Raw genomic sequence first — 25,642 nt, 5'->3', positions numbered from 1 at the left:
GTATGACAAGGCCTGCACAGTGTGTGAGGAGAGCGTATGTTGCATAAAATTATTTGAAGAATAGTTTAAGTATTTAATGGTAAGCCATAAGAATTTTGAAAAGAGAGAAGCCTTAATGAATATTTCCCCTCTGGATCAGTCTTTTAATGGTCAGATGTTGCTCCCTTAAAACACAGCTCAGGAATTACTTTTTATTTATTAACCTAAGTGAGGGAATAAAGCTTCCCAAATGATCTGGTGTTAGCTAAATGAGACCCTGGTGTTGGGGGTGCTGAGGGCAGTGCCCAGGCAGTGGAAGAAGAGATAATGGCTCCAGCTTCACCCTGCCTGACACTTCCCTGCTCTGCTTTTTCCCCTTCCTCCTCGTGGCAGCCTTGCTGAGGAACTAAAGAGGAGCAGGGATGTGGACACAGGTCAGGTGCAAGTGCCCATGGTGTGCACTGCTGCCAGGCAGCTGCACTGGGGCAGGTTGGTCTTCAATCTTCAAAAAAGCACATACTTTTTAATCTTATTTTCAGGTGGTCATAGGCTGCTAAAATAAATTTAAATTTTTTAAATGTTGTGCAGTGTGTTGAATTGAGGAGTCCCACAGACACAGGGGAGATGAAAGGTTGTAAAGCACAGCTTTGGTCACATAAACCACTGACATAGCCAGAGTTTTGGGAGTAGAGATCTGTCTGTGCATCAGCTGCCCTGCACACCTGGTGCATTCTCAGCCATCACAACCAGTCTGCATCAGCTGAGCTCCTGCACCTCTCTGGTTTTGTTTCCTTTCAAATGTGCAGGCGCAATGTGCTGAGCTTGTCCTCGGGAATTGAAGATATTGGTATCATCAAGTGGGATCTAGCACTGTGTCTCCTCCTTGTCTGGGTGATATGTTTCTTCTGCATTTGGAAAGGAGTCAAATCCACTGGGAAGGTATGTGCTCTTTTACCCATTCTATGATCATTGCAGTTAGAGATTCTAGGAATACTAATATTGCAGATATTCACCATTTCCTGGAAAAACTGTATTTTTCCATTGAGTAAGAGAGGAATTCATACTCAACTGAGTCTTGAAGGTCGTTACCAATATCCACAATGCCTGTGAGTCAAGTAGCCATTCCTGGAAGGGCATCAAGAAGCAGAGACAAGCACAGAATGAGCCCCACTTCAGCTCTCAGAGGACAAACATCCCACTGATGCCGTGAGTGTGGAAGGTCTCAGGCTCTGTGTGGTGCTCTGCACTGTGTGCTCTCACTCCAGTGAAGTTCATTCCAGTGCAGCAGGATGGATGCTAACATAGCTGTGGTAGGGGTGTTGTGGATGCACAGCAGTTTTGAAATGCTTGCTTACAAAGGAGCTCTGTGTAGACACACAAGATGAAACTTGGGTGAAACTTGCTCAGGAGCATTGTCACTAACAAAGATCCTGCATAGCTTGTGGGTTTGCTCCTGTCACATACTCTTCAGAACCTTGTTTTCCTGTAAAGGATAACAGTTGCATCACTCCTGAACATCCTGCTCCGTTGCAAGTCTTGGTCAGTCACTTGGTGTGAAGCATAATACTATTCCCCCTTGCATTCAGTAGTGTTTTTATACTTATTTTCATAAGTTTTGAAGCCACTGTGTTTGTGTAATTCCTAGCTTTCAAACTTGTTGCTTGAGGCAGTGTTCAGATAAGTCTGACAGAGGAGGAGGGATCTCAAGGTACTGAGTTCCCCATATTTCTTCTCAACTAGGTGGAAGGAAGTGACCCCATTAGTGCCCTTCCTAAGGAAAAGGCCACGGTGTGAACTCATCTTTCATAAGACCCCAGAGGAGTCAGGGAGAAATTCTAAGTGCCTCAGCTGCAGAGCAAGCATCATTTAGCAGTTTTAGCTTGTTGCACACTGCAGAATCAACCAGGAGACAAAACTTTGTAGGAAGCCAGACCTCATGAGTTCCACTATTGACTAAACCACTTGCTTTACTGCAGTTTCTGCCTTGCTTTCTGTGATTTTTATCAATGAGCCTCATTAAAAAGCTGGTGCCTTACCCTGGATTCCTGCCACCTTTCCCCCAAAGAACACCTTCCACACCTCTAAAGCATGCATTGGCAAAAAAGGGTTTGTTTCTCTATTCCCTCTGACTGATGTGACCCAGTCAGGAGATTGTACAAGTTTTATAGCAAGGGTGGATGCAGTAAATCTCCTGCAGCAGCAGGGTGGAAGTGAACATTTCTGCAGCACCTTTGGCAGCCCTGGTGTCTGCTCAGCAAAGGCTGAGAGGCATTCCAAGCTCCCTGTGGTACAGTTTCCACTCCCCATGGAGATAAAACAGGTCTGTTAAAATCAGTTATCTAAAAATCTGTGTTTTCTGCAAATGCTGCCCAAGGGTCTCATGTCTCAAAGTGGTGGTTGGTAGTTCTCTCTCTGCCCTCTGCAGCGTGTGGGTGTGCAGCCAGAGACCAACAAAACCATTGGGAAGTCTCCAGTTGACTCCATTAACTTTGGGGTCAAACAAAAGTAAACTGTAAACTCTAATGGAGGACTTGAATTATTTGAGAAGCCTAGTTTACTTTAGGAGAGGGTTGTTTATAGCACTTCCCTGCTTTCCAGTGTGTTAATGGCTCTTTGGAGAGCAGGGTGGGGGTGGGGGGAAGATGTAGCTTTAAAATCTTTTAGTAAAGCACTGGACAAATAAATACGAAATCATGATGAAAAATATTAGTTATGCTTAAGCTTTAGATTATGTGCTTGATCCTAAAAATTCCTGCAGCATTGTGAGAGTATCTCTACCTGCAGTGTAAAGACCTCTCTGTGAGTTTTTGTTCATTCAGCTCTGGCAAATATGTCAAAGTTGGTTTTTTTTTGTTTTTTTTTTTGTAAGAAAACTTTGATTTTTTTCATAGTCCTTACTTAAAAAAAAAAAAAGAAGGTACAGAAATCCCCCATTTTATCCTGGTTTTGGCAAAGCTAGGCTAATGTGCAATACATGTTATTTGTGGAAAATATACAGAAAACTTAAAGAGAATGAAAAAGGGCATGGATGAAAAAACTTCCTTTCATTCTATGAAATCAACCCTGCCCTGAGAATTATTATGGCAATGCAGGCTTTGAGCTCTCCTCATTATTCTCAGAGGACACACTTATGAAGAAAAATGGAGCATCCTGGGATCTTTGCAGTAGTTAAGCAAATTCTGGAAAACAAAAATACATTTTAACTCATGGCAGCAAACTGTAATTACCTGGGGGAATCATCTGACTCCAAGAAAAATGCCCTTTCTTGGACAGTAGTGACTGTAGCACAGCAGTTAAATAAAAAATGAGAGAAAGCACTGATGAGCAAAGAAAGCAAAATGTTAGAGGTCAAAAAGTGTGGATCTAAAGATAGAACTGTCCAAATGCAAGCTCAATTAACCCTCGTGCTGGAGATGAAAGCAAAGGGCTCTTTCATCAAATGAATGAGGAGATAACAAGAAGAGAAGTAGGCTGCTATTCAAAGAGAGTGGGAATAGAGGTTAAAGATAATGAAGACATATTTTCAAACTGGATGAATAGAGCCTTAGTTTCCAGTAATGATGTTGCTGAATAGGCAGCAAGGGCAAGAATTAAGTTATAGGACTGGAAATTATCACTGTTGAGGCTGATGCCAACCTGAAGGGCTTGGTGTGTTCAAGGAGATGGGGAGACACAGGAGCACAGCTAAATTACCTTCATCTCTGACACAGCCCCTGGGGAAGCTGACTGCAGGAGCAGTGCTGGGGCTGCCCACCAAGGTCAGAGGCAGCAGCAGAGCTTGCGAAACAGTTTGCAGTTTGTAAGTTTTAAAGTTCCAATAAAGAATGAGGTAATGTTCCAGGGGCCCTCAGTGAGGAAACCTTTTCACTTCCCTGGCAGACGTGTGCTTGCCATGTGAGGAGGACAGACACAAAGGCAGAATTTGAACAGAAGTCATGAATTGTATAAAATCACATCTGAGTGGCATGAGCATTGACTGGGCCCTCTGGAGGGATTCGTGCACTGCCTTCAGACCTAAGGCAATAAGGTTTAAAGACCATTAAACTAAAAGTAGACACAGAAACTCAGGTTGGATCATTTTTAGGTATGAAGGGGCTTTGAATTGCCAGTGTTAGACCTCTCTTGATTCTGGAGCTTTGGCTGCCACAGACTAAACATCCATTTTTTCTTTCTTATTTCCAGGTAGTGTACATCACTGCCACATTCCCATTCATCATGCTCCTTGTTCTGCTCATCCGTGGCGTGACCCTGCCTGGGGCTGCAGAAGGCATCAAGTTTTATCTTTACCCTGATATCTCACGGTTAGCTGACCCACAGGTACAGAACCAGCAGTGGGGAGCGGGACGATTTCCTGTGCCAGGGGGGATGGTGGAGGGTGATGCTGCTGATGTAATGGCACTCATGTTTTTTCCACAGTCTTTAGAGGTCCAAATATAGCATGAACTTTAATGCTGGGTTATATTTTCCAGAGATCTGCTTGAGAAGGTCACTGTTAAACGTGTTAATGCATCTTTCCATGTGTATGTTTGTGTGTGTATGCGTGCATATTTTTTTTATGCCAAAGGACTCTGAGGCTGTAGACTCTGTCCCGTTATACAATCTCAGCTTTCTTGTTGGTAAGGTAAGGGAGACATTTTTTTAATGAGGATAGTCTTTAGTTTCAAAGGAGAGACATGTGAGCTTCACAGATGGAACAGCAAGCGACAACTGTGAGTACCAGAGTCACTTATGTCCCACTGCTCAATAGGAGGAGATTGGGAGAGGAGTGAATGAAGTTATAGAAGAATGAAAAGCCATGCAAAGGTGGAGAAAATGCTTTCTGAGGCACAGGAACTACTGTTTGCTTAGCCCTGCCCAGTGGGAGTCAGGCTTACTCTTTCTGTATAGACAGAAATTCTGTCTGTGCTCACAGAGTGCAAGTGTGGGATACTTGAGTAGATCAGCATTGTTTCAGCCAACAGTGTTCATGTGAGAAATAAAAAAAATATACAATATTCCCCCATGAAAAAAGAAAACAAGGGATCTTTGAAAATAATAAAATGTTGGTCACAGTGATAGGAAATAACATCTGTCTCTGCTGTTTCTTTCTAATGAGTATTTAGTTAAAATAAAACCCCAGTGGTCATTAAAGAACTGAAGTAGGAAAAGAGTAATTGTAAGAGACATCATGAAAATTTAGTTCATTGTCTAGTCTTGTTCTCTTTTACAAGACACCCTTTTCACAGGAGACATTATATTTTATGATGGAATCTTCTTTTATGGCTCCCTATCATTTTTATGATCTACTGTTAGCCCTAGCAGGGTGTCATCAGGAGAGGTTCATGTGAGCAGGCTGGCTGCTGCCCACGGTCTGGCAAAAGCATCACTCTGAGGAGACAGTAGTCAGCAAGGTGCTGGGAAGTGATGGTGGGAGGGAGGAGGTAATGGTCCTCAGTCTACATGCTCACTTACTCAAATTCCTTGTTGCTTTCCACTGCTGTTAGCAGGCTTGAATTTGCAGAAGGAGGAGAACAGATGGGATTCAGAGGATGTGTTTTGATAGCTTGCTATGTATTTACTAGCCAAGAAGTTCGTAGTGTATGGTTATTTCACTCTGTATGTGTTTGTTTTTTTTTTTTAATATAATCAGGACAAAGGATCATGAGACCAAGATCAGATATGTATCTTATAAAATGCATTGTATTTTGCTTGTTTTCCCCCACCCCTATGGCTTTTTATCTTGCATTTGAACAGGTACAAAAACAACCAGAAAGCTAGAAAAATAAACAGACCAAATACACAAACCTGTTTCTCAAGCTTTTCACATCCTCAGTTTAAGGAATCCGTGGGCTGACTCTAACTGAAATGAGTTACAAGAGACACGAGCAATGTTATAAATGCTGCTGCATTTCCTATTGCACTGAAACATGTTCATTGTTGCGCCAACAGGAAGGATCAGCTGAATGACTAAGAAATTAGAAATACTGAGCATCTCTGGGGAGGGGAAACAGGAACTATTGTAGAGATTATGTTCTCTGGGTTCTGATGCTAACAATTTTCTTTTCCTTGTGAAAGCCAAACTTGCAAATGTGTTGTTCTCTTTCCCTGTCTCCCTGGTCCTTTAGCTCTCACCCTCAATGGAAACAATTATTTTGTTGATTTTGCTTATTTTGAACTGTGTGTTTGTGTTGATTGTTGCAATGCAACAATGCTGGTAATAATAGTGTTTCTATCTTTCCCTTTAGGTCTGGATAGATGCAGGGACACAAATCTTCTTCTCATATGCAATCTGCTTAGGAGCAATGACTTCCCTGGGGAGCTACAACAAGTACAAATACAACTGCTATAGGCAAGTTTCCATCCAAGGGGGTTTAGTGTTTTAGCTAAATGATGTAAATAAAGTAGGGACAATGGGTTAATTTTTTTTTTAATTAACTTGCTCCATGACATATGTGTGACTTAGGGACTGTTTGCTGCTGGGATGCCTGAACAGTGGTACCAGTTTTGTGTCTGGCTTCGCAATTTTTTCCGTCCTGGGCTTCATGGCACAAGAGCAAGGGGTGAACATTGCTGATGTGGCAGAGTCAGGTACGATGGTGTTGGTGGCAGTGGTGGTGGGCACTGCCGCCCAGCGTGTGAGCAAAGTTCTGCAGACCCAATCAGCTAACATCTAAGTGATAAAACAGAACCAGATTTCCCATAATTGCCAGAAAAAAATAAGTACTTTGTTGATTTGGGCTTAGAGCAGTGAGGGTTAGCTGGGGTTGTACTGTTTACTCTGTCTTGATTAACAGGGCAGCAAACACATTTCCTAGAGTCTGCTAATCTATTTGAGTTGAGATTAGAGCAAAGATAACTACACCATTATCCAGGGTCCAGAATGTCATTGATTCAAGAATTTATTCCATCCTTCTTCTCAGACTACCTTTATTTTCATTCAAATGCAAATTGCCAGTGTTGATGTATTTTTCATAGCTGAGTGTTGCTTGCTCACAGCACTAGAGTAGAATTAGTACCTTGGCCTTTTGAAGGGACACACACACAGACTTTCCCAAATCTCACTGAAAGGCAAGAGCAGTTGGAGAACTCCCATCTCCAGGGTTTTGTGGACCATTTCACCCACAGGAACTCTAGGTGTTGCAATCCTGCATTTGTCCTCTGTAGCTTCAGCGTGAGGTTGACAGAACTGTCAAAGTCCATTTTGAAACCTGATGTTCACTTAGGTTCCTCCCTTATTTCAGAAGTGTCCTTCCCATTAACATTCAGAGGTAGAACATGCAGGGGTAGAAGCTCAATCCTCATAACTTGTGACTGTATCTCAAACAAAACAGAACACATTTTTCCTCTGTGCATTTCTAGTCCATGAGGGCAGGTGTAACCATGTGCTTTCACATAGAACAGACAGATTAGTTGGGAATTACTGTGGAAAAATAATGAATCAGGCCTTTACAGCCATAAGTCTTAAAGCTGATCAGATTCTAGCAATAACAGTGTCACCTCAGTGCACTTTTGATATTTATTTCTAATTTTTTGAGCACTTTTAACTCATTTGCATAGTATTTGAAAGCTTTCTTCTGCAAATATGCTATTAAAATGAAAGTCAATATATCTTCTAATAACATGGCTCTGGGAGTTAAGTCTTTAAGAAAAATGTCTCACTTCACAAGAGCTAATGAAAAACTAATGACACTGATGGCACCACTGGATTCTTGGGTGGCTGCAATTGGCATAGCTCTTGCAAGTGCAATTAGTAACAATCTTGGCCATAATGCTTATTTTGATCAGAGGTTGATTGCTTTGTTTGGAAACGGGAAGCAAGGGAATAATCCTATTGAATGAATCATAATTAGCCCTATTTTTTATTTATATGTAGGTGAATCGAGTCCAAGAGTAGTATTTTTAAGTATTTGTACATTAGGTTTTTATCTGGTCAATATTTATTCGAATTTTTTTTCTATTATATCTCTGATAGAGGCAGCTACATTCCTGTCACCTGACATTTCTAGAATTAAACAATTCTATAGTAACACTGTATTGTTAAGTAATCTTTAAATACAAATTAACTCAGTGTTTAAATAGCCTTTCTCTAACACCTCAAAAAGCATTTTTTTAAAGGAGTTTAATAGCTTATTATAGGGACAACAAGGGCACAGACTGGCTTCTGAATTTGGTTTTTTTTTTTTGGGTTTTTTTTTTGTTTGGGTTTTTTTTTGTTTTTTTGGTTTTTTTGGTATTTTTTGCATATTTTGTTGTCTACTCTTTTATTTAACTCCATGTCACCGATGGCCAGAGATTGCAACTGTCTCACCATGCAGTGGGTGCCATCACTGCTGGTCTTTGGCTAAGTGCTAGGGCACATTTTTATGTGACAGTAAACACTGCTGAAATTACCCAAAAGTATCCAAACCAACTCCCATGTTTTTTCTTGCTGCCTTTCTCAGAGAGATAAGGGCAGAGCTGCTGAAGACACATGGTCCCCCTGGGGTGAGTGTCCCAGGACCTGTGTGGGGCTCTGAGAGAAGTTTTCATTGCTTCTTCTCAGCACAGAAGGATTCAGCAGGTGCTTGAGCCTCTCTTTTCTGGCCTTGCCTTTTTTGGTTTCTTTTGGTGGAGGTCAGAACTGCTCCCCTGGGTCAGGAAAAAGTGAGCAGAGGTGCTGCCACTTGGCTGCAGCACTTGGCAGAAGATGCTGTCCAGGGCTGAGACCCCATCTCTGCCCAGCGAGTTAAATTGCTCCTGCCCTATCCATGACACCATTTGTTTGCCCTCCTGAAAGCCACGGGACATCAACAAATTTGCTGACAGCACAATCTCATGGCCACATTTTTTCCCAGTGCCAAATTCAGTGTTGGTGCCATGTGCCTGGGACACACTTGTCAGCCAGGGCTGGCTCCTGCTGGAAGCACTGCTCACTGCTGGCCTTCACTGGCTTTAGCAGGTTTGCTCAACAGCTAGCTCAGACCTCTCTGACTCCTCAGTGAAAGCAGATTTTAAATAAACAGGTTTGTTTTTCTTTTCAGAAATTCTTTTAAAGATAGAGAGGAAAGCAATAGGGGCTCAACAAAACCATAGTGAGTCCTGTCACTGTCATCCACGTGGCCTCTGTTTGGCTGGAAAAAAAAATACCTTACCACCCATGCAATTGGTAGCACTGTTATACCAGCAGAAGATTTACTTTTTTTTTTAAATTTCATTTTCAAAGAAATTCAGATTAGGCATGTCTGACAATAGTGCCTTGGGTTTCCTGGTGCCTGCCTGGTCTGTGCCTCTGCAGCTCTCCAGCCATGGCACAGCACCCCATGGCAATCAGCCAGTGCGTGGGCTGGGAGCATGGCAGTCCTCACTGGCTTTTAATAGCAGCCACAAGTGCTTCACTTTTGCAAAACACCCTTCCAAACAACAGGGTTTCAAATTAAATACAATTTTTAGATTATTTATGTTTCGGTTGAGGGCTTGCCAGGAACATTTTCTTTCACATGGACCTTTTATATTTCAACACTTAGTTTCAAAGAAAAATCAAAATTAGCTCAGGGCTTAGGGCACTTGGTATTAGTTGGTATCACAGTGCAAGAACAGTCTCACTGGCCAAAGAATACAGAATTGCAGCAAATTTTGAGGAGAGCAGTTTTACATCTGTCTCATCAATTGCACAGATCAGCTGCAGATGCCATCTGTTAGCAGCTCTCCCTCAGAGAGGATCTACTGTATCCACTGAATTATGGGGGGAAAAAAGCAAAGCTCCCCAAAATTTGAGACATTCACCAATTTTTTGATATCTTCTGTCATATAAAATTTTAGTTGTGTTTAATTTAAAATAAAATTAGTTGTTTGATTGTTGGCTAATATGTATTTATTTATGCTCAAATATTTTCAGTGATTCAAAGTTTTCTTTAGTTTGAAAAAAAAAGTCATCTCATTTTACTTCTTTCTCTTGCTTCTTTTTCCATCTTTCCTGTTGGAAAGGAAAGGTGTGAGGTAGGAAGAGCAGTGTTAGCGATTTTTCTGTACAGGTCAGAGATAAGATTTTTTTAGCCCCACACTGCAATGTCTTAAAAAGAATTCCTTTTCCCATTGAAAATTACATTAATCCACTTGAAAACTGGCACTTTGAAGGCTTCTCAAAGTAAACAAGCAGATGAGCCAGGCATTCCTGGTTTCACTCTGAGTTATGATCTGCCCTCAGAATTTTTTGTCAGCCTCACCAAATTCCTTCATCTCCTCTGAGAGCCTGCCACAAATGCCAAGCTGCCAGTGTTGCTGTCTGCCAGTGCTGGAGGGTGTTCCTCCCTCCACAGAAGCTCTCCCAAGGGACAGCTGGCAGCAGGTGAGCACTGTGCCCGTGCTGTGTGGGCACCAGGAGGTGACCCCTGCTCACAGGGCAGGCGAGACCCTGCCTAGGGAGGGCACTCCACACTTTGGCTTCCAGAGCAGAGAACTGGGCACTCAGCCCAGCCCCACTGCTCCTCCTACACTTGCAGCCCATCCTGCAGCTGGGGCTGGTGGTGGCTGTGCTCAGTGTCACTGTGGCAGGTCCATGCAGGCTGGCCTGGATAGGGGCAGATGGTGTGACAGCGTGGGGAAGCAATTTTACACAGAGTGACTTCACACCCCAGCAGTTCCTAACAGCAGTTCCTCAATTTTCAGTTGGTAAAACTGGGAGTAGCCTGGTCACTCAGTGCAGCAGAAGAGAAGGAGCAAACTCCTTGGAGTGCAAACCCCAGTTTAGCAAAGCCAAGCAGGGTTTGGAGGTTGCATACAGAGGGAGGCAGTGCTTGCATTAGTGGAAACCCCAGGGAATGTTTCTAGCAGAGTCCTCTTCCCTGCATGCAAAAGAGTTTCATCATCATCTTCATCATGGCCATGTGGGCTAGCAGTGGGATTCTGCCATTCCCTGGGTCACCCCTTGTCCCCCAGCCCCCCAGGCTGCCCTGTGTCCCTGCAGGGCAGGTGTAGGACACCTCCATTACTGGCATGTTTGAGACAGATGTTAAACTGGAGCTCTGCTAGCACTGGCCTCGGGGGTTTGCCTGTGGTTTCTGCTGTAGTCATGCGTGCTTCGATGTCAGATAAAAGAGCCAAACTGTTCCATTCCTGGTATTTCCAGCTGCGTTTGGATTTATCTGAACGGAACCAGGCACTCCTGAATTTGAGGGTGGCTACCTTTACCAAGGAGCTGGTACTTACTTCTTTTCTTCCCTTCCCTTCCCCCCTCCCTATTTTCTCTTTCTCTAGGTCCAGGCCTGGCCTTCATTGCCTACCCAAAAGCTGTGTCCATGATGCCACTGCCCACCTTTTGGGCAATCCTTTTTTTTATTATGCTTCTGTTGCTTGGACTGGATAGCCAGGTTAGTACAATGGATAAGGGATGTGTGACTTACTGTGTCAGCACTGCTGGCTGAGAAAAGCTGGTTTAACAGGCGTGAATTAAGAAGAGAATAACTCTAATGCTGCTTGAGAGGAATTCATATGGGTGGCTTTTAGTGCAGGGGCTGCACTTGATGAATCTACTACTTGATTCATAATATTGTGTTGCTCAGTAAGTGTTTGTCACCAAGAATTAGTGGGGTCTACCACACTAGGGCAGTACTCCCTAACCTAAATTTTCGTCCTAGTCTGGCCACAAAATGCCACTATTTTGGTCACAGTATTTTCTTACTTTGGAAAAAAGCTTAATAATTTAAAACATGAAGGGCTTTAGTAGTCTGTTCCACAGTGTGCCATTGCAAACACCTGTGGGTGTATACACCATTAGAAAACTAACAATAACTGCTATGAGTATGGGAGTATGGGTTTTGATGGTTGCCAAGTTCCAAAAAAGAAAAGCAAAGTCAGCCTGAGGTACAGAAAAGCACATAATGTTTTGTACAGTATATCCAGGGTGTGGCTTCAGGAACAGTGAGAGGACAAAGCTGCAGCCTTTTTTGGTGGCCTTGGGCTTGGAGGTGCTGAGCAATGTGGGATCCTGCTGACTTTCACGTCAGCAGCATGCAGTCAGTACCTCCAGACAGGCCAGAAAGCATCTCAGATTCCAGCTGTACTAATTTTATAGCACACACTGCTATTAATTAGTGAGCATGAAAAAAATCAAGAAGTTGAGTCAGGAAGTTAGGTTATTTTTCAGTGGTTACTTGCAGGAATGTTGGACTAAATGCTGCCAAGGAACCTGTAAATCATTTCTAGATAGTCTACTTACAAGGAAATGTGTGACCAGGAATTATGCAGTAACTACACATTCAAAATTGCCTAAGTTTTCTTATTCAAATGTAAAGTCATTAAGATTTATATATATATATATTCATAAGGATGAAATGTTTCTGTAGCCTAAATGCTCTCCCATATGAGGAGAGCTCTGTAAATGGAGTTTTTATACCCAGTTGTTGTGTACCTAATCTCTGACTTTTTCTTATTTCATTTGCCCTAAATTGCTCTTTATGGCCTAATCTTTGAACTCTAGTGAGCAACTCTCAATTGCTCCTAAGTAAATGTGAAAGTACCCAATGCTGTGGTTCAGCAACCCTATGCTTATGCAAATTGGAAGCTGTCTAGTAATTTTAAAAAGCTCCTCACTGTGCAGAATGATTAAAACTAATTGGAGCGCTTAATTTCTCTCCTCCACCCCTCTGGTTTTTTGGAGTGCAGTCAAGCAGGTTTCTGGAATGCCAGAATAGTTTCAGATCAGATCAGATCAGCTCAAAGGAAAGAGTTGCATTTAAAGGAAAACCAGCTTTACACAAGTCAAAGTAACAAGACAAGAGGCAACAAAATTTGGTGGAGGACAGAATCTGTTTGCAGGACAGTCTGTGTTTCCAAAACAGAGCTTCAGGAAGAGGGTAAGGTTGTTAAAGGGCATTTCTGGCACTGTAAGTGCAATGAGATGCCAGGTAGGAAAATGCAGCTTTTTCTGAAATAATCTCTGTCTTAGGTTCCCCATGATAAGTTATTAGTTAAGATGATGTATCTACTTAAAGTGAAGATCTTTTCTACAGAGGCAGCTTTGATGGATACCTCCAATCCATATCCTCATGTCTTCAGAGAGCTTGGTGCTTTTGTACCTTGCCAGGTTGAAAGTACAGCTCAGTCAAAAGATCCCGTCCATGGTTTTACTTGGGAAAGTTCAGTAGTTTCTTTCCTCCAGGTGCAGAAAGATCTGGTTTTTTATTAACTTTAAACTTTTATTCAAATACCATTTTGGTTATTTGCTTAACTCAAGTTACACAGTTGTATAGTTTTCCAAAGTATAAATACAGTTATCATGAAGCAAGATAAAGACTTTTAGCTCATTTATTCAGAGTTTCATTTTTGGTTTGCAAGTGCAAATAGTTTGCCAGATCATTGAATGAGGACTGTATGAACAGCTCCATTATTGCTGCAGAAGTACCCAGAGCCTTAGCCAGAGATACTCTGCTCACAGCTCCACAAAGGACACGTACAGTCAAGAAAAGCTGCTGTTTCACATCACAGGCTGCTTTCCCTTGGCTGGGTTTTCACTAATAAACCCAAGAGCAGAATTATATCAAATTGTAGAATTAACCTAACTACTATCTGTTGATGTTTCCTGGCACATCAGAAAAAGTCTGGAAGGTACTGTCCTTGCTTGGACTTTTTTGAGTGTTTTCCCTCTGCCTCTTCTCCAGCATACAGCCTGTGTTCATCTGGAACAGTGACAGCATAAAAGCCACATAAGTGCCTTCCTGTCATCAGGCACATAAGTGCCTCCTTCATCCTTGTGGCTTGCATTTGCAGAGCCCCTTTTTAGCTCATAAGGCTTCTAGGTAATAAAAAGAAATTCTGAAAGCTTGTTCCAACTTGAAAGCTACCCCCACGCTCCAACCTCGGGGTTACCAAGGAATGGTTTCTATTTCTCTGTTGAGAGCAGCACAGAGCACAGGGCTGGGCTGGTGCTGGGGAGGGTTTGTTCAAGCAGGAGCCACGTAATGCATGGCAGGTGATCTTCAAGTCATTTCTCTGCTGTTGTTTTGCCCCTGTAGTTTGTTGAAGTTGAAGGACAGATCACGTCATTAGTTGATCTGCACCCATCCTTCCTAAGGAAGGGTTACCGACGGGAAATCTTCATCGCTATAGTGTGTTTCCTTAGCTATCTTCTGGGACTAACTATGGTGACTGAGGTAAGTGGTGCCTGTGCTCAGACTGCCTTCTTCTTTAGCCATTGTTCAGGCCAGTTTTAGCTGTGATTGAGACTGCAAAGGATTAGCTGCTCAGAGAAGTGCTTTTTAGATGGACAGAGCTTCTGTCATCCCTAGATCTGACAGCATTTTGAATGGGAGTCATACACCTGTTCCCTTTTCAGTCACAGGAACAGAAATGTGAAATCTCATTAAATTCAATCTGATCTCAGGTACCAGTCAACATGAGTATGAATATTAACATCTAGTTCTAAATGATGAAACATATAGGAAACCTTTAGCAGAGCACATTAAGAACCCATCCAATGGCATGCAGGGAAAGAGATTTTTATCTTAGTTACACAGATTTGAATTAATTAAATACCACTGGATTTATTCTAGTATAAACAAGACAGGAATATGTTCCAGTGCCTACACTGTTGTGATATTTATCTTCAAAATAAAATCCAAGTCAGATTTTAAAAACAACTGGAAGAGCATGAGTGTGGGAGGTAAAATAGCACAAACCCCACAGTTTTTCAAGTGAAAGTGTAGTGTAGGAAGAGCAGAGTCTAACAGCAGAGTATAAATAGAGTTATAAAACAAAAAAAATAACTATTTTCATAAAAGTAGCCCTTTCACTCAATAAATAAATGAAGACCCTCCTGATGACTTAATTTTTAGTCTTTTTAAGGTGTTAAGAGGCAACCATTTATTTCTTTAAATGCCCATCCTAAAAGACTTGTAAGAAGGAAAGGTTTAAGTATCTCAGTAGATTATATTAAGTGGCTTAATTTTGTTTAATCATTTTCTTGTTTGGAGTTATTCCTGTAGTAAACATGCAAATTCCCCAGGGAAGTTAATGCCAAATATTTACCTTACCTATATGCTAGATGCTGTTTCTTGTTGGACAGGACTCATTGGGATATGTAGGTAGATGTTACTGGGAGCTGGGCCTGAATTCTTGGGGTCTTTTCCTGTTGGATCTTAACCAATTGTGTCTCTCTTTTACAGGGTGGCATGTATGTTTTTCAACTCTTTGACTACTATGCAGCTAGTGGTGTATGCCTTTTGTGGGTTGCATTCTTTGAATGTATTGCTGTAGCCTGGGTTTATGGTAAGTGAGAATCCTTTCATCTGATACCTTTTGATGAGTCAGTGACAATTCTGCTAGCCAAATATGTAATCATCAGCCACCCCAGAGTCTTCTTCCCAGCAACAGACACATGCCATTAATATAAATTTGCCCTGGCCATTCAGAGACAAATTTGCCTCTGGGATAAATCCAACCTCCAGTGTTTTTTTCCTACCAAAAATGAGTATTCTTCCATTGCTAATTAATAAGGGCACAATTAAGCATTTTTGTGTGTTAAGTTTAGAGGTGAGAGTTGAAAGTGTGGCCAGCCATGAAAATTCTGTTTGTCTCTCAGAGAATTTCCTTTCAGAGCTGCAGTGACTGCAGGGACAAGCCAACCAAACACAAAGTACAAAAAGAGAGCTGAAAGTATACTCTGCCCCATTACTTTTGGCAATGCCAAGCACCATGGTCTGACAGTGGCCTCTGTAGCCTGAGCTGTGGCTGGGGAATAATCAGCTGTTTGCTGGTTAGGACTGGCTATTTCTTTGATTCTCCACATATTCCAGCTCTTCAGAAAAGCAAAACTAAGTCAGGTTTCTCTAGAAGCAGGTGCACTGTTTGCTGTCAAGTCTTTGCCATGGTGATCCCTCTGGGAAGTTCAGAGAGTCTGGAGAGAGGAGAGGGGGTATGATGGGGACAGAGAGATTAGCATCACACTCCTGCAGCCAAATAATGAGGGGAGGGTGGCACAAGAGATTCCCCCAACCTTTCAGCTTTTCAAGAAAATAATTTTGAACTTCACAGCTGTGGGAAGCATTTGAAGAATACATCTGACAGCCTCATCTTCTCTTTAAATACCCCTTGGGGAGCCTAGGAAAGCAGCTCTAATCCTACAGCATTTACAGGGCTTTTGTTTGCTCGATTCTTGCAGGCGCTGATAATATTTATGATGCCATTGAGGATATGATTGGATACAGACCTGGTCCCTGGATGAAATGGAGCTGGATTGTGATCACACCAGTTCTCTGTGTGGTGAGTACTGACCTGTGCTCTTTCAAGCCTTACACTTGGCAGTGCTCAGCCACCTCTTCCTGCTTCTCTTCAAGGGATGTTTCATTCAGAGGCCAATTTGCAAAGAGAAGCTGAAGGCTTGAACAGACCTCTCAAAGACATCATGTTCTCAGATGTCAGCTGTTAACAGCTCTCTAGTCTCTGCTGTGCCTGCACAAACTGCAGTTGGCTATGTTTAAGTGGATTTTTCTTAGTATTGGCAAAATTCTAAATTCATGAAGAAAAAACTCCAAAGAGCAGTCCCTATATTAAGACAGTACTGCTAGGCCTTGAGCAGTCCAAGGCAGACCTTGGCTTGAAGTATTTCACTGGGTGGGAAGAACATCCTGGTGATGTTGCAGTGTGCAGCAAGTTGTTGAGCCCTGAAGAACTGGCAGTGTTGTGCAGCTGTTCAGCCCCATCTCTTAGCACTCTGTCGTCACACAGCAGATGCTACAAGCAGATGCAGATGCTCTTCCAATGATTGAAATGGAAGAACAATTCCCCCATTGGTTTAAAACACATATGGTATCCATCAGCTCTGCCTTTCACTGCCTGTGTTCCTCAGGGCCAGTGGTTGCAGCAGACCCCTACTGCTTTTAGCAGTTTTTGAGCCTCACTTTGTTTTCCTTTCTCATCCACAGGGGTGCTTTATCTTTTCTTTGGCCAAGTATAAACCACTGACCTACAACAAGGTCTACACATACCCAGACTGGGCAATTGGCCTGGGCTGGGTTCTTGCCCTTTCCTCCATGATCTGCATCCCTATGGTGATGGTCATCCGCATCATTCAGTCAGATGGGTCACTCATTGAGGTAAGAACAACCAATTGTCTGTCTAGAGCAGAAAGGGAGCTTTAACTTGTGTTTTGTACAAAGTAATGCTTGGAAAACTGCCACCTTGCCCAGGTAAGGCAAATAAAACTGTTAAAGATCACCTGTCCTCTGGGCAAACAGAAGAAAGAGAACAAACACAAAGCCTTCTGTCCTCAGACAAACACCAAGTGATTTTATTCATGTCCCACTTGTGCAGCTTCTAGCTTGGCAAATCATTACCTCCACGTGCAGACAAACAAACATTCAAAGGCCTGGAGTGTTTCTGAGTCTCAGGTTTCTCTTCTCCAGCCCCCAGGGACACAGAAGCACCATCCTGAAAATTGCTGGGAAAGCAAGATAAAGAGAGAGAGACCTGGGTCAAACCGGGTTGTGTGAAAACTCATTGGATTTTAAGGAAATTCAGAAACAACTGTGGATTGTGTGGCTATCAGGCATGGCCTTTACTGTGGGAGACTAAATAAAAGTCAAACCCTCTTGACAGAGGGCTTCACTTTTTTATCTTTTTTAATTTGTGTTTATTTTATTTCAAACTGAAACACTGGATCCAGCTTGCCCTGGTATTTGGAAAACTTTGGGTTTGACTTAGACTTGACAGTGCAGATTCCCTCAGGAATCTCTTACCCTTTGCAGTTCTGTCTGGGCTCCTCTAATGTTTTTTTTCCTGCAGTGGAAAGTTTTTAGAGAACTGTGCAAGCATGAAACTTAGCAATTCTCTTCAAAGTTTTCAGATTAGTTTTGTTTCTGCCTAGCAAGTTGATCTTAAATGCAGCTCAGGGTAGTCTTGGGGGAAAAAGTGGGACACTTTGGGTTAGGGAAAAAGAGAATAGAATTTAAAAAAAATACCAAACCCAAACACTTCCCAGAGCACAAACACTTGCATTTATTTTCATCCAAGTGTTAATGGCCTTTTTAAGCTGTGGCCAGGGCATGAGTGTTAATTTTCCTGCCTACATTGTCACCATTGTCACCATGAGAGACAAGTCTAAAAGTAGCCAAAACACTGCTGAAAGACCATGTTAGGAAAGGAAAGAGAGTAAACACTGGTCAGATGCCATTCAGTCGCTCCTTTGTGAACTGAGATGTGGGACAGAAGTTGCCACTTGGCAGTGAAGGCTGGGCTGAGGCAGAGCTGCTTCTAAATGAGGAAGGACACACATCACTTGCAGCACTGAAAGCCCAACATGCAGGATGCTGAATAATGCCTGATTTCCCTGCCTCCAGTGGGGCTCTGCAGCTGAGCAGGAGTTGATCCATCCCCACATCCTCACAGAGCCACACATCTCCGACAGCTGCTGGGAATTCCCTGGGAGTGCACATGGAGACACAGAGACCTTGTGCTCATCTCACCTCTGCTTCCCTTCTCTCTTCCAGAGGATAAAGGCAGTGGCTGCCCCCAAGGAAGTGAATCGATGGTCCAAAGAAACAGAGAGTGGCACCCCCTTCTGCCCCAATGGAACTTCGAATGGCGGATTGATCAAGCCCACTCATATCATAGTGGAAACCATGATGTGAGCTCTCTCTGTGAGAGGATAAACCTGCTTTAACTGCCGTTTACTAACCATAGATTCTCATAGGACCAGGTTTACAGAGCTTTATATTTGCACTAGGATTTATTTTTATTTCTCACAGAGAAAGTTATTTTTTGTGTGTGTGTTTTTTTTTTAATATTTTGTAAGGTAATCACAGCAGACGTCTCTCTGTAGAGGGAGAGCTTTCATATCAGACTAGACATATTACAAGAATTTACTATTATTGGGTTTTTTAAAATATATATATCTTTATCTCTAAATATTATACACCTTACCACTTGAATTGATTGTCTTGCCAGCAATACATTCAAGTCTCAGAAAGCAATTTTAGGTGCTGGTATGGTTGGGAGCAGGGTAACCTAAAGAACACACAAAAGGAGCTCTGTTGAGAGATACATTTTTTTTAAAAATGCTGTTTCAAGAGAATTTTCAAAGGTGTAGTATTTCCACCCTCTGGTTCAGCTGTGGTAAACGACAGGAGTCAGGGTCACTTTAGGGAGTGGGTACAGTTCTGTTTAGTGCAGTCCCTGGATAAGGACAGAGCCAAAGGAGAGTTTGCAGGGGATGCAGAGAAGCTGGGTGTGAACAGTCTTGTGGCTGTCCCTCCCAGGGACAGCACTGGGACCTGTCACACCAACTGAGGAGAGCATGAGGAAGGCATTTGCAGGATTTGGCATGGTTCAGTCTTTTTTTGTCATAGTTTTTAAATTTTTGAGGTTTTTTGGATTTTTTTTTTTTTTTACTTAAGTGAAATGCCTGCTGTTTGTGTGTGAGCAGGGAGGCTGAGAACCTGCTCCTGAGTTTTCCAGTAAACCATATTTTGGTGTAAACTTGAATTCTGCAAACTGGGAGGGCAGCCTGTCCCCAGGGCAGCAGGGAGGAGCACAGAGCAGCCAAGAGGGCAAAAGCAGCACCTGCTCTGTGGGTGCTTCAGGTGTTCACTTCCTCATTTGGACTCTGGTTTGGGCAGGAAAATAAAGGAATCACTTCTGGACTCCATCCAGAGGTGAACACAAACCAGGTCATCCCTGACAGGAGGAACAAAACCACTCACCTGGTGTAACTGGTATTGATAACAGACACGTTGTTAATAATAATAGTAATGATGATAATAATATCACACAGCAAACAGGTGCTTTTCAGCCATGTATCTCAAAAATGCTTTTCCAAGGTTAGTATCCAGGATTTGCTTTATTTATTTATTTGGGGGCGGGAGGTCATTGCTGTTGGAGGAACAGACAAAAGGACTAAGTGAGTCCCTTGTCCCATGTTACTAAATAGCAGTAGTGGACCTAGAGTCCCCAGTCTCCTTGCTCATCATTGGTTTAAACCATAATTTTATTTTATTTTACTTTATTCTATTTTATTTTATTTTATTTTATTCTTAGGGTGGCTGGAGGGTGGCAAACATATTTATGAATCTTGTCTGCTGAAGAAACAGGGCTCTTTGGAATTAAAATTAAAGCAAAGGGAACGTGTTACACTGAAATATTTTGTGTTGGTCAGAAGGAGTTGGGTACCATTCCAGGTGAGACTGGGAAGTGAAGAGAAACCACTACAAGGATTATAGGAGTGGGGGTTCCACTTCATGTAGTGCAGGTGAATGTGGGGAATTGGATCCCTGAAAACTGTCTAAAACATGGACAAAGGATTTTTTTTTTTTTTTTTTTTTTTTTTTTTAACGAGCAGGTTGTGCTGGGAACAGGTGCTCTGGCTAAACTCAGCCTTGTCTTGTGGGCATTGTATTAGAGGGAGAGAGTTTTTTTCTTATGATACCACAGGTAATCTATCCAAAGGCATTTAGAAGAAATGCTTGATAAAAGCAGAGTTTGTATCTGCTTATTCTGCTGTCAGCTTGGTCTGTCAGGCAAAGGTTATCATTTAACCAGGAACATAAACAGTTCTTAACATTCCTACACAGTAGCTTTATTTCATTTTTTCTTGTCCCATGTGCTAACTGGCCACAGCAGCACAAGCATTTCTTAACTTGTTGGTTTCCCTGTAACAGAAATGGGGAGATTTAAAACTAAGAGATGGACCAAAATAATTATTAATTATTAATTATTAATGAAAAACCGCTGCATCTATAACTACCAAATCTTTCTAGTTTGAATTTGTAGATAGTTTTACATCAGAGAGCTGAGTTGCAGCAACAAAACCAGCCATGGAGGAATTGTGTTTTCCTTTTTCTGGTTGCTGTGTTATGAGAGTTCTGAAGGAAACTTTTGCAGCTGGAGATGGCAAACATCTAAATGGCACCTGCTGGGCCAGCAGCAGAAACATCCAAGGTCACAGGAGGAATTCTGAGAGCAGTGGGTGTCATCAGATGTGCCCAAAACAAAGAAATACAGCAGTTTTATTTTTTTAACAATCAAAGGCAAGGAAATGTAACCAAAGATAACTCTCTTGGTGGGCTTCAGCTTGGACTCTCATTTTTGAGTTACAGTCAGTGTCTGCAATAAACAGACAGGGGTGAAGAGAAAGTAGAAGGTTAGGGGGATCTAAATTAATGATTTTATGAGTGCAGATGAAACACTGATGCTCGATTTATTTCTTTTTTTATATACATTTATTGTCATACAACTGTGTTTGAGATTATATATTTGCACATGACTTTTGTGCTATAGAGATGAGACAAGCTTTAGTTAGGGGAAAAAAATGGTTTGGCTACATCAAAGATGTCTCCAGCAAATCAGCTGGGGGTTGAGGCATCTCCCAGGTTGTGGAGAGTGTCTTAGTGGGAAGAACCAGAGGGATAATACTACACCTTTCAAAATACACCTACCAGAGAATAGAACCCAGCCCCATTTCAGTACAAACTGTGCCATTCAAATCAGTCGCTTCCATGTTCACATGAAAAGCTCTCAGACATATGCAACAACCTCACTGAAAATTCTGTGCCAGCTTCCCTGGCCCTGCTGTGCTCTTCAGCACGACTGCAGGGAGGGCTGGGACTCACCAAGAGCCAAGAAATCATTGTCTCTGGAAAACAGTTTCCCTCTCCCCTCCTCCTTGCCCTGACAAAAAAAAAAAAAATGTACTTAATTCTTCTTGTTTTATCTGGGGTTTGAGTTCCAGTGAGCACATTTGCATTTTTACAGTTTGGGGTTTTTACCTAACGATTTTATCAGATTTCTAAACTTTTCTTGGTGATAAATTTGCATTTCAACATGATCCTCTGCCAAATTTATTAAAAAATAATTTTTAAAAAATGTTTGTGTTTTCTACCTATTTTGACTGCAAAGACAACTGATTTTTTTCCTATATTTACTTGTTTAAACTCTCATGACCTATTTTACCTGTTTTGTGTAAATGAGGAACTCTTTGTTAAAGCATCATGACTAGTTATAGATGAACTGGTTTGGATCTGGGGAAAATAGTGTAGTTTTGGCATGAGATCTTTAGAACCAGATCCCTGAGATTTAAGCCAGCATAAACCAAGATAAAACGCACACCTTTTCATGTTCCATGTACCTTTGTATTCATGGGGTCTTCTGGGCTTGAAAACAGCAGAGTTTCAGCAGTATTTATTTCCAGCTGAACTGAAATCAAGAGATAGTAGAAATTTAAAGGGGAACATTTCCCCACAAGATTTTTCTGACCTGTTTCTTATTTTTCTCAATTTTCCAAACCTTTTCAGTTTACCTGTCACTAGTGATGATCTCTCTGAATGAGCATCTGTTCTAAGGGACTTTACCAGTAGTCTGTATCTTAGTGTTCAAACAGTATGATTTCATAAATTGAACTGGTTTTTATTGTTGTTGTTGTTATTATTCTATTTTTCCTTCTCATCTATAGCTTTCCTTTTCATCTGGTCCAAATAGATCCACACACTTAGAAAAGTCCTCTTTCAAGTTTGAGATATTAGGTCCACAATGGATTTGTTCCTGTGTTGTAAATGAAAATACAAAAGCCTGGCAGCTGTATTTGCCACCTAGAGCAGTGCAAAATTAGGGGTGGAGGGGAGTTAGGTATCTGCTGAAACAGCTCAGCAAAACTGATTTTCACTGCTGCTCTTGGGGAGAGAAGGAAATGAGAAAAAGTAGGATAATGCATCCTTACAGTTGCTGTAACACCAGAAAAACCCCAACAACATCAGCAGAGTTTTTATTGTCGCTCCAGGACACCACCTCCTGCAGCTGTCCCAGTCCTGTGTTCATCCTTTCCCAACTGCAGATGCTCCTTGTTCCTCTTCTTTGTCTCAGTGTTAGATAACTCAAGTAGATCTGAAGACACATGGACATCTCCATTCAATAGATCTTTTCCAAGTCTCCTCCTGGTCTGTTTTTTTTTTTTTTTTTTGTTGCTAAGGAGACTTTCAGTTTTCTTGAGGTTGTGCTTGTCGCACTTGGGTTCAAAGCTCCCACTTGTTGCATCACTGGCCAACTTCCAGCTGTGGGAGAAGGATTTGAACACTTTTGAATAAATGATTATTAGCTTCCATGTCTGGTGGTCCCTGCAGGATCACTCATGGAGGCATAATGTATATAAAATGTTAAATAAGCTGTGCATTGAATGCAGTGGACAAGTTAGCTAAGCAGCTCAAGTACACTTGGAAGAAAGATGACCCTGACATCATTTCCAAGGAGATTCAATGGAAGTTGCTCACTTTCAGTAAAAAGAATAAAAATAAATCTGTGTTTAAGTAGACTAGTAGATGAAATCTTCCACCCTCATATGCACGCACACAGTGGGGACATTGCTTCTATTCCTAGGCTGCAAAACATGTGTGTAAATCTTGCCAAGCTGTTCAGGATGAGGATTGAGGAGGTTCAGGCACCACTTGCCTGCAAAGAGCCAACCTGCCAGGGTGTCCAAATGGTCTTTCCTAAAAGGGGGTGGTGGAAGAGGGAAAGTAATAACGAAATCCTGGACCATGGCCCCTCCAAAGAAGCCTTAAGGTTTGATTTGTAAACTCTCCTGGCTCCTTGTAGGCACCACATGGCTCCTGGCACAGGAGGTTGGGTGTGGTGTGGGTTCAGGCAGCTGCCCTGGACTTGTTTTCTCCAAAATCAGCATCCAAAGCCTTGTGGTTAGGATTGACGTGTAGTTGTGTATTTGTATATTTGCATGAGCAAAGGTCAGGAACTGTCAGACCCTGGTAGCTTGTTTTATTTCTTATAATCAAAGATAAGCTTAAGAAACCAAGTATTTAGTTGATTTGGTGACACTTAACATTTAGGAAGCCCTTGAACTTGTGAAAAAGAGATGCCCTGAGCTCCATATTTCAGTCATAAAAAATTTCTTATGGTGTTAGAAGTCAATTTGAGTCTATGGGAAAGATTGCTCAAGAGAGACTTGAATATAACCAGCACCAGCACCCACTGGAAAACTGCCCAACTCAGCCCCACACCCTCCACCAGACTGTGGCTCTTTTCTGCCAGCCCAAAAATACTGAGTACATGGACAATGCTTCTCTGAAAAAAAAAAATAAATAAAATACCAATTTGTTTGTTTCTATTAAAAAATAAACAGAAAAAGTCACATTCTTCGTGTGGTTTTTTTCCAGTTGTCATTGGGAATTGGTGATTTCAATTTACCCATGTCCTAAAACAAGAGCAGAAATGGCTTGAGACATCATTTTACCAAAAATAGGGACAAGCTCAAAACTTTGCAGGTTGAAAACTTTAAGAAAACAAATCACCCATCCATCCCCATCAAAGATGGAAAACTTTGGTGACAGGGTTTGTGCCTGGAAAAGAGCCTGACCCTGCTGGAAATGTTGGGCAATTGAATGGCAGACACAGCCTTTTTGTATTGCTCCTGTGTCCTCATTTGAAATAATCAGTAAAAGTGTCAGAATTTAATTACCATGAGCTTTAGGAGTAAATTGAAGATAATTTTAAAGGGGCAAGTTTAGGAGGCTTGTTCCCTGTGGCCCTGCAGTGCACAGCAGGATGGTGCTGCTCACTTTCACATTTGCAGCACAGGGAAAATGAGGCCTGACTTGAGAAATCAGAAGAAATAATGGGAAAAATAAAGCTATTAAAAAAATAAAAAAGAACTCGATGATGCTATGCTAAGGAGCTGTGCACGTGCTGTGTGTGTGTGCATTTGTGGGGGAAGGCTTCAGCCCTGTAGCACAGTGAGCACAATACACACTGTTCCTAAATGTACCTGCTTCTGCAGCTGAGATATTAGAAAGAGTTGAATTGTTTTTTCAATATATAAAGAAAAAAAAAAAAAAAGGAAAAAAAAATAAAACAAAACAGTGGCAAAATTATGTTGAGAGGCTGATTTAAAAAAACAAAACCTGAGGGGGCAAGTTGAGTTAGTTCATGACCTGCTCCTGTCCTGGAAGCCAGCGCTGGTCTCTCAGCATTGCAGCATCCCAGTACTGTTCTGAAGTGCTCGTTGTTCAATAGGATGTTATTATTTCTCCAGTGTAATGTTGTGATTGTTACCTGATAATGTTGCCAGGGACTTCACATTGTGAGAGGTGGTCCATCTTGTTTGATGTATTTGGCTAAAAAAGCAGTGGTGTTTTTTTTAATTATTTAAATTCCTAGCAACTGTGACTACAGTAATGTGATAATGAGTAGCACATGCAGCGAGGAGGCGAGGGCGATGAGAGCCTCCTTGAAAATGTCATCTGAACTTTTTTTAAAGAAAAAAAAATGTAAAAATATTTTTAAAACATTTTAAAACATTTTTTGTGTGTTCCAAAACGGAATATTTGTATTTGAAAAAAAATCCTGGAGTGTAATTTAAAACCCCCTAGCCTTTGTGTATATGGTAAATGTTTGTATTTTGCAGTTTCTGTTTTGCTTTTTAGATAAATAAAATGTATATGGATATTTTTAAGTCATCTTTGCTTTTTTAGATGAGTTTGTAATCACCTTATAACTGAAAATAAAACTTTCCTTTATAAACCAGCTATGCTCTTGCATGGGTTGTTTTTGGCCTCTGAGTAGCTCAGTTTTTCCTTTAAACCTATTACTTATTTTGGGGTTGTCAGTGTGGGGGTTTTTTGCCCTTATAAAATACTATATATATAAATTATATGCAATCACTATCTAACTTCACATCTGCCATTGTTTCACCCTGGTTGGCAGCACAGCCCCACAC

The 25,642-nt window shown here is 41.7% G+C and overlaps 1 protein-coding gene across 9 annotated transcripts in view; it reads left to right on the top strand.

Moving 5' to 3' along the window:
- The window catches only part of SLC6A6 (solute carrier family 6 member 6), a 56,590-nt gene extending 31,141 nt beyond the window's left edge, over positions 1–25,449 (top strand). For all 9 annotated transcript variants that reach the window (XM_056501631.1, XM_056501632.1, XM_056501628.1 and 6 more), the window contains 10 exons: positions 786–918; positions 4,162–4,296; positions 6,204–6,307; positions 6,422–6,546; positions 11,191–11,303; positions 13,947–14,084; positions 15,096–15,198; positions 16,091–16,191; positions 16,854–17,024; positions 18,417–25,449. In XM_056501631.1, the coding sequence (XP_056357606.1) occupies positions 786–918; positions 4,162–4,296; positions 6,204–6,307; positions 6,422–6,546; positions 11,191–11,303; positions 13,947–14,084; positions 15,096–15,198; positions 16,091–16,191; positions 16,854–17,024; positions 18,417–18,557 (1,264 nt within the window). In that variant the 3' untranslated portion in view covers positions 18,558–25,449. The remainder of the gene's footprint in view (positions 1–785; positions 919–4,161; positions 4,297–6,203; positions 6,308–6,421; positions 6,547–11,190; positions 11,304–13,946; positions 14,085–15,095; positions 15,199–16,090; positions 16,192–16,853; positions 17,025–18,416) is intronic.
- The last annotated feature ends 193 nt before the right edge of the window (positions 25,450–25,642 follow it).

Source organism: Oenanthe melanoleuca, chromosome 12, assembly GCF_029582105.1.
Source record: "Oenanthe melanoleuca isolate GR-GAL-2019-014 chromosome 12, OMel1.0, whole genome shotgun sequence".
Classification (NCBI taxonomy): domain Eukaryota; kingdom Metazoa; phylum Chordata; class Aves; order Passeriformes; family Muscicapidae; genus Oenanthe; species Oenanthe melanoleuca.
This window is presented reverse-complemented; position numbering and strand designations above follow the sequence as displayed.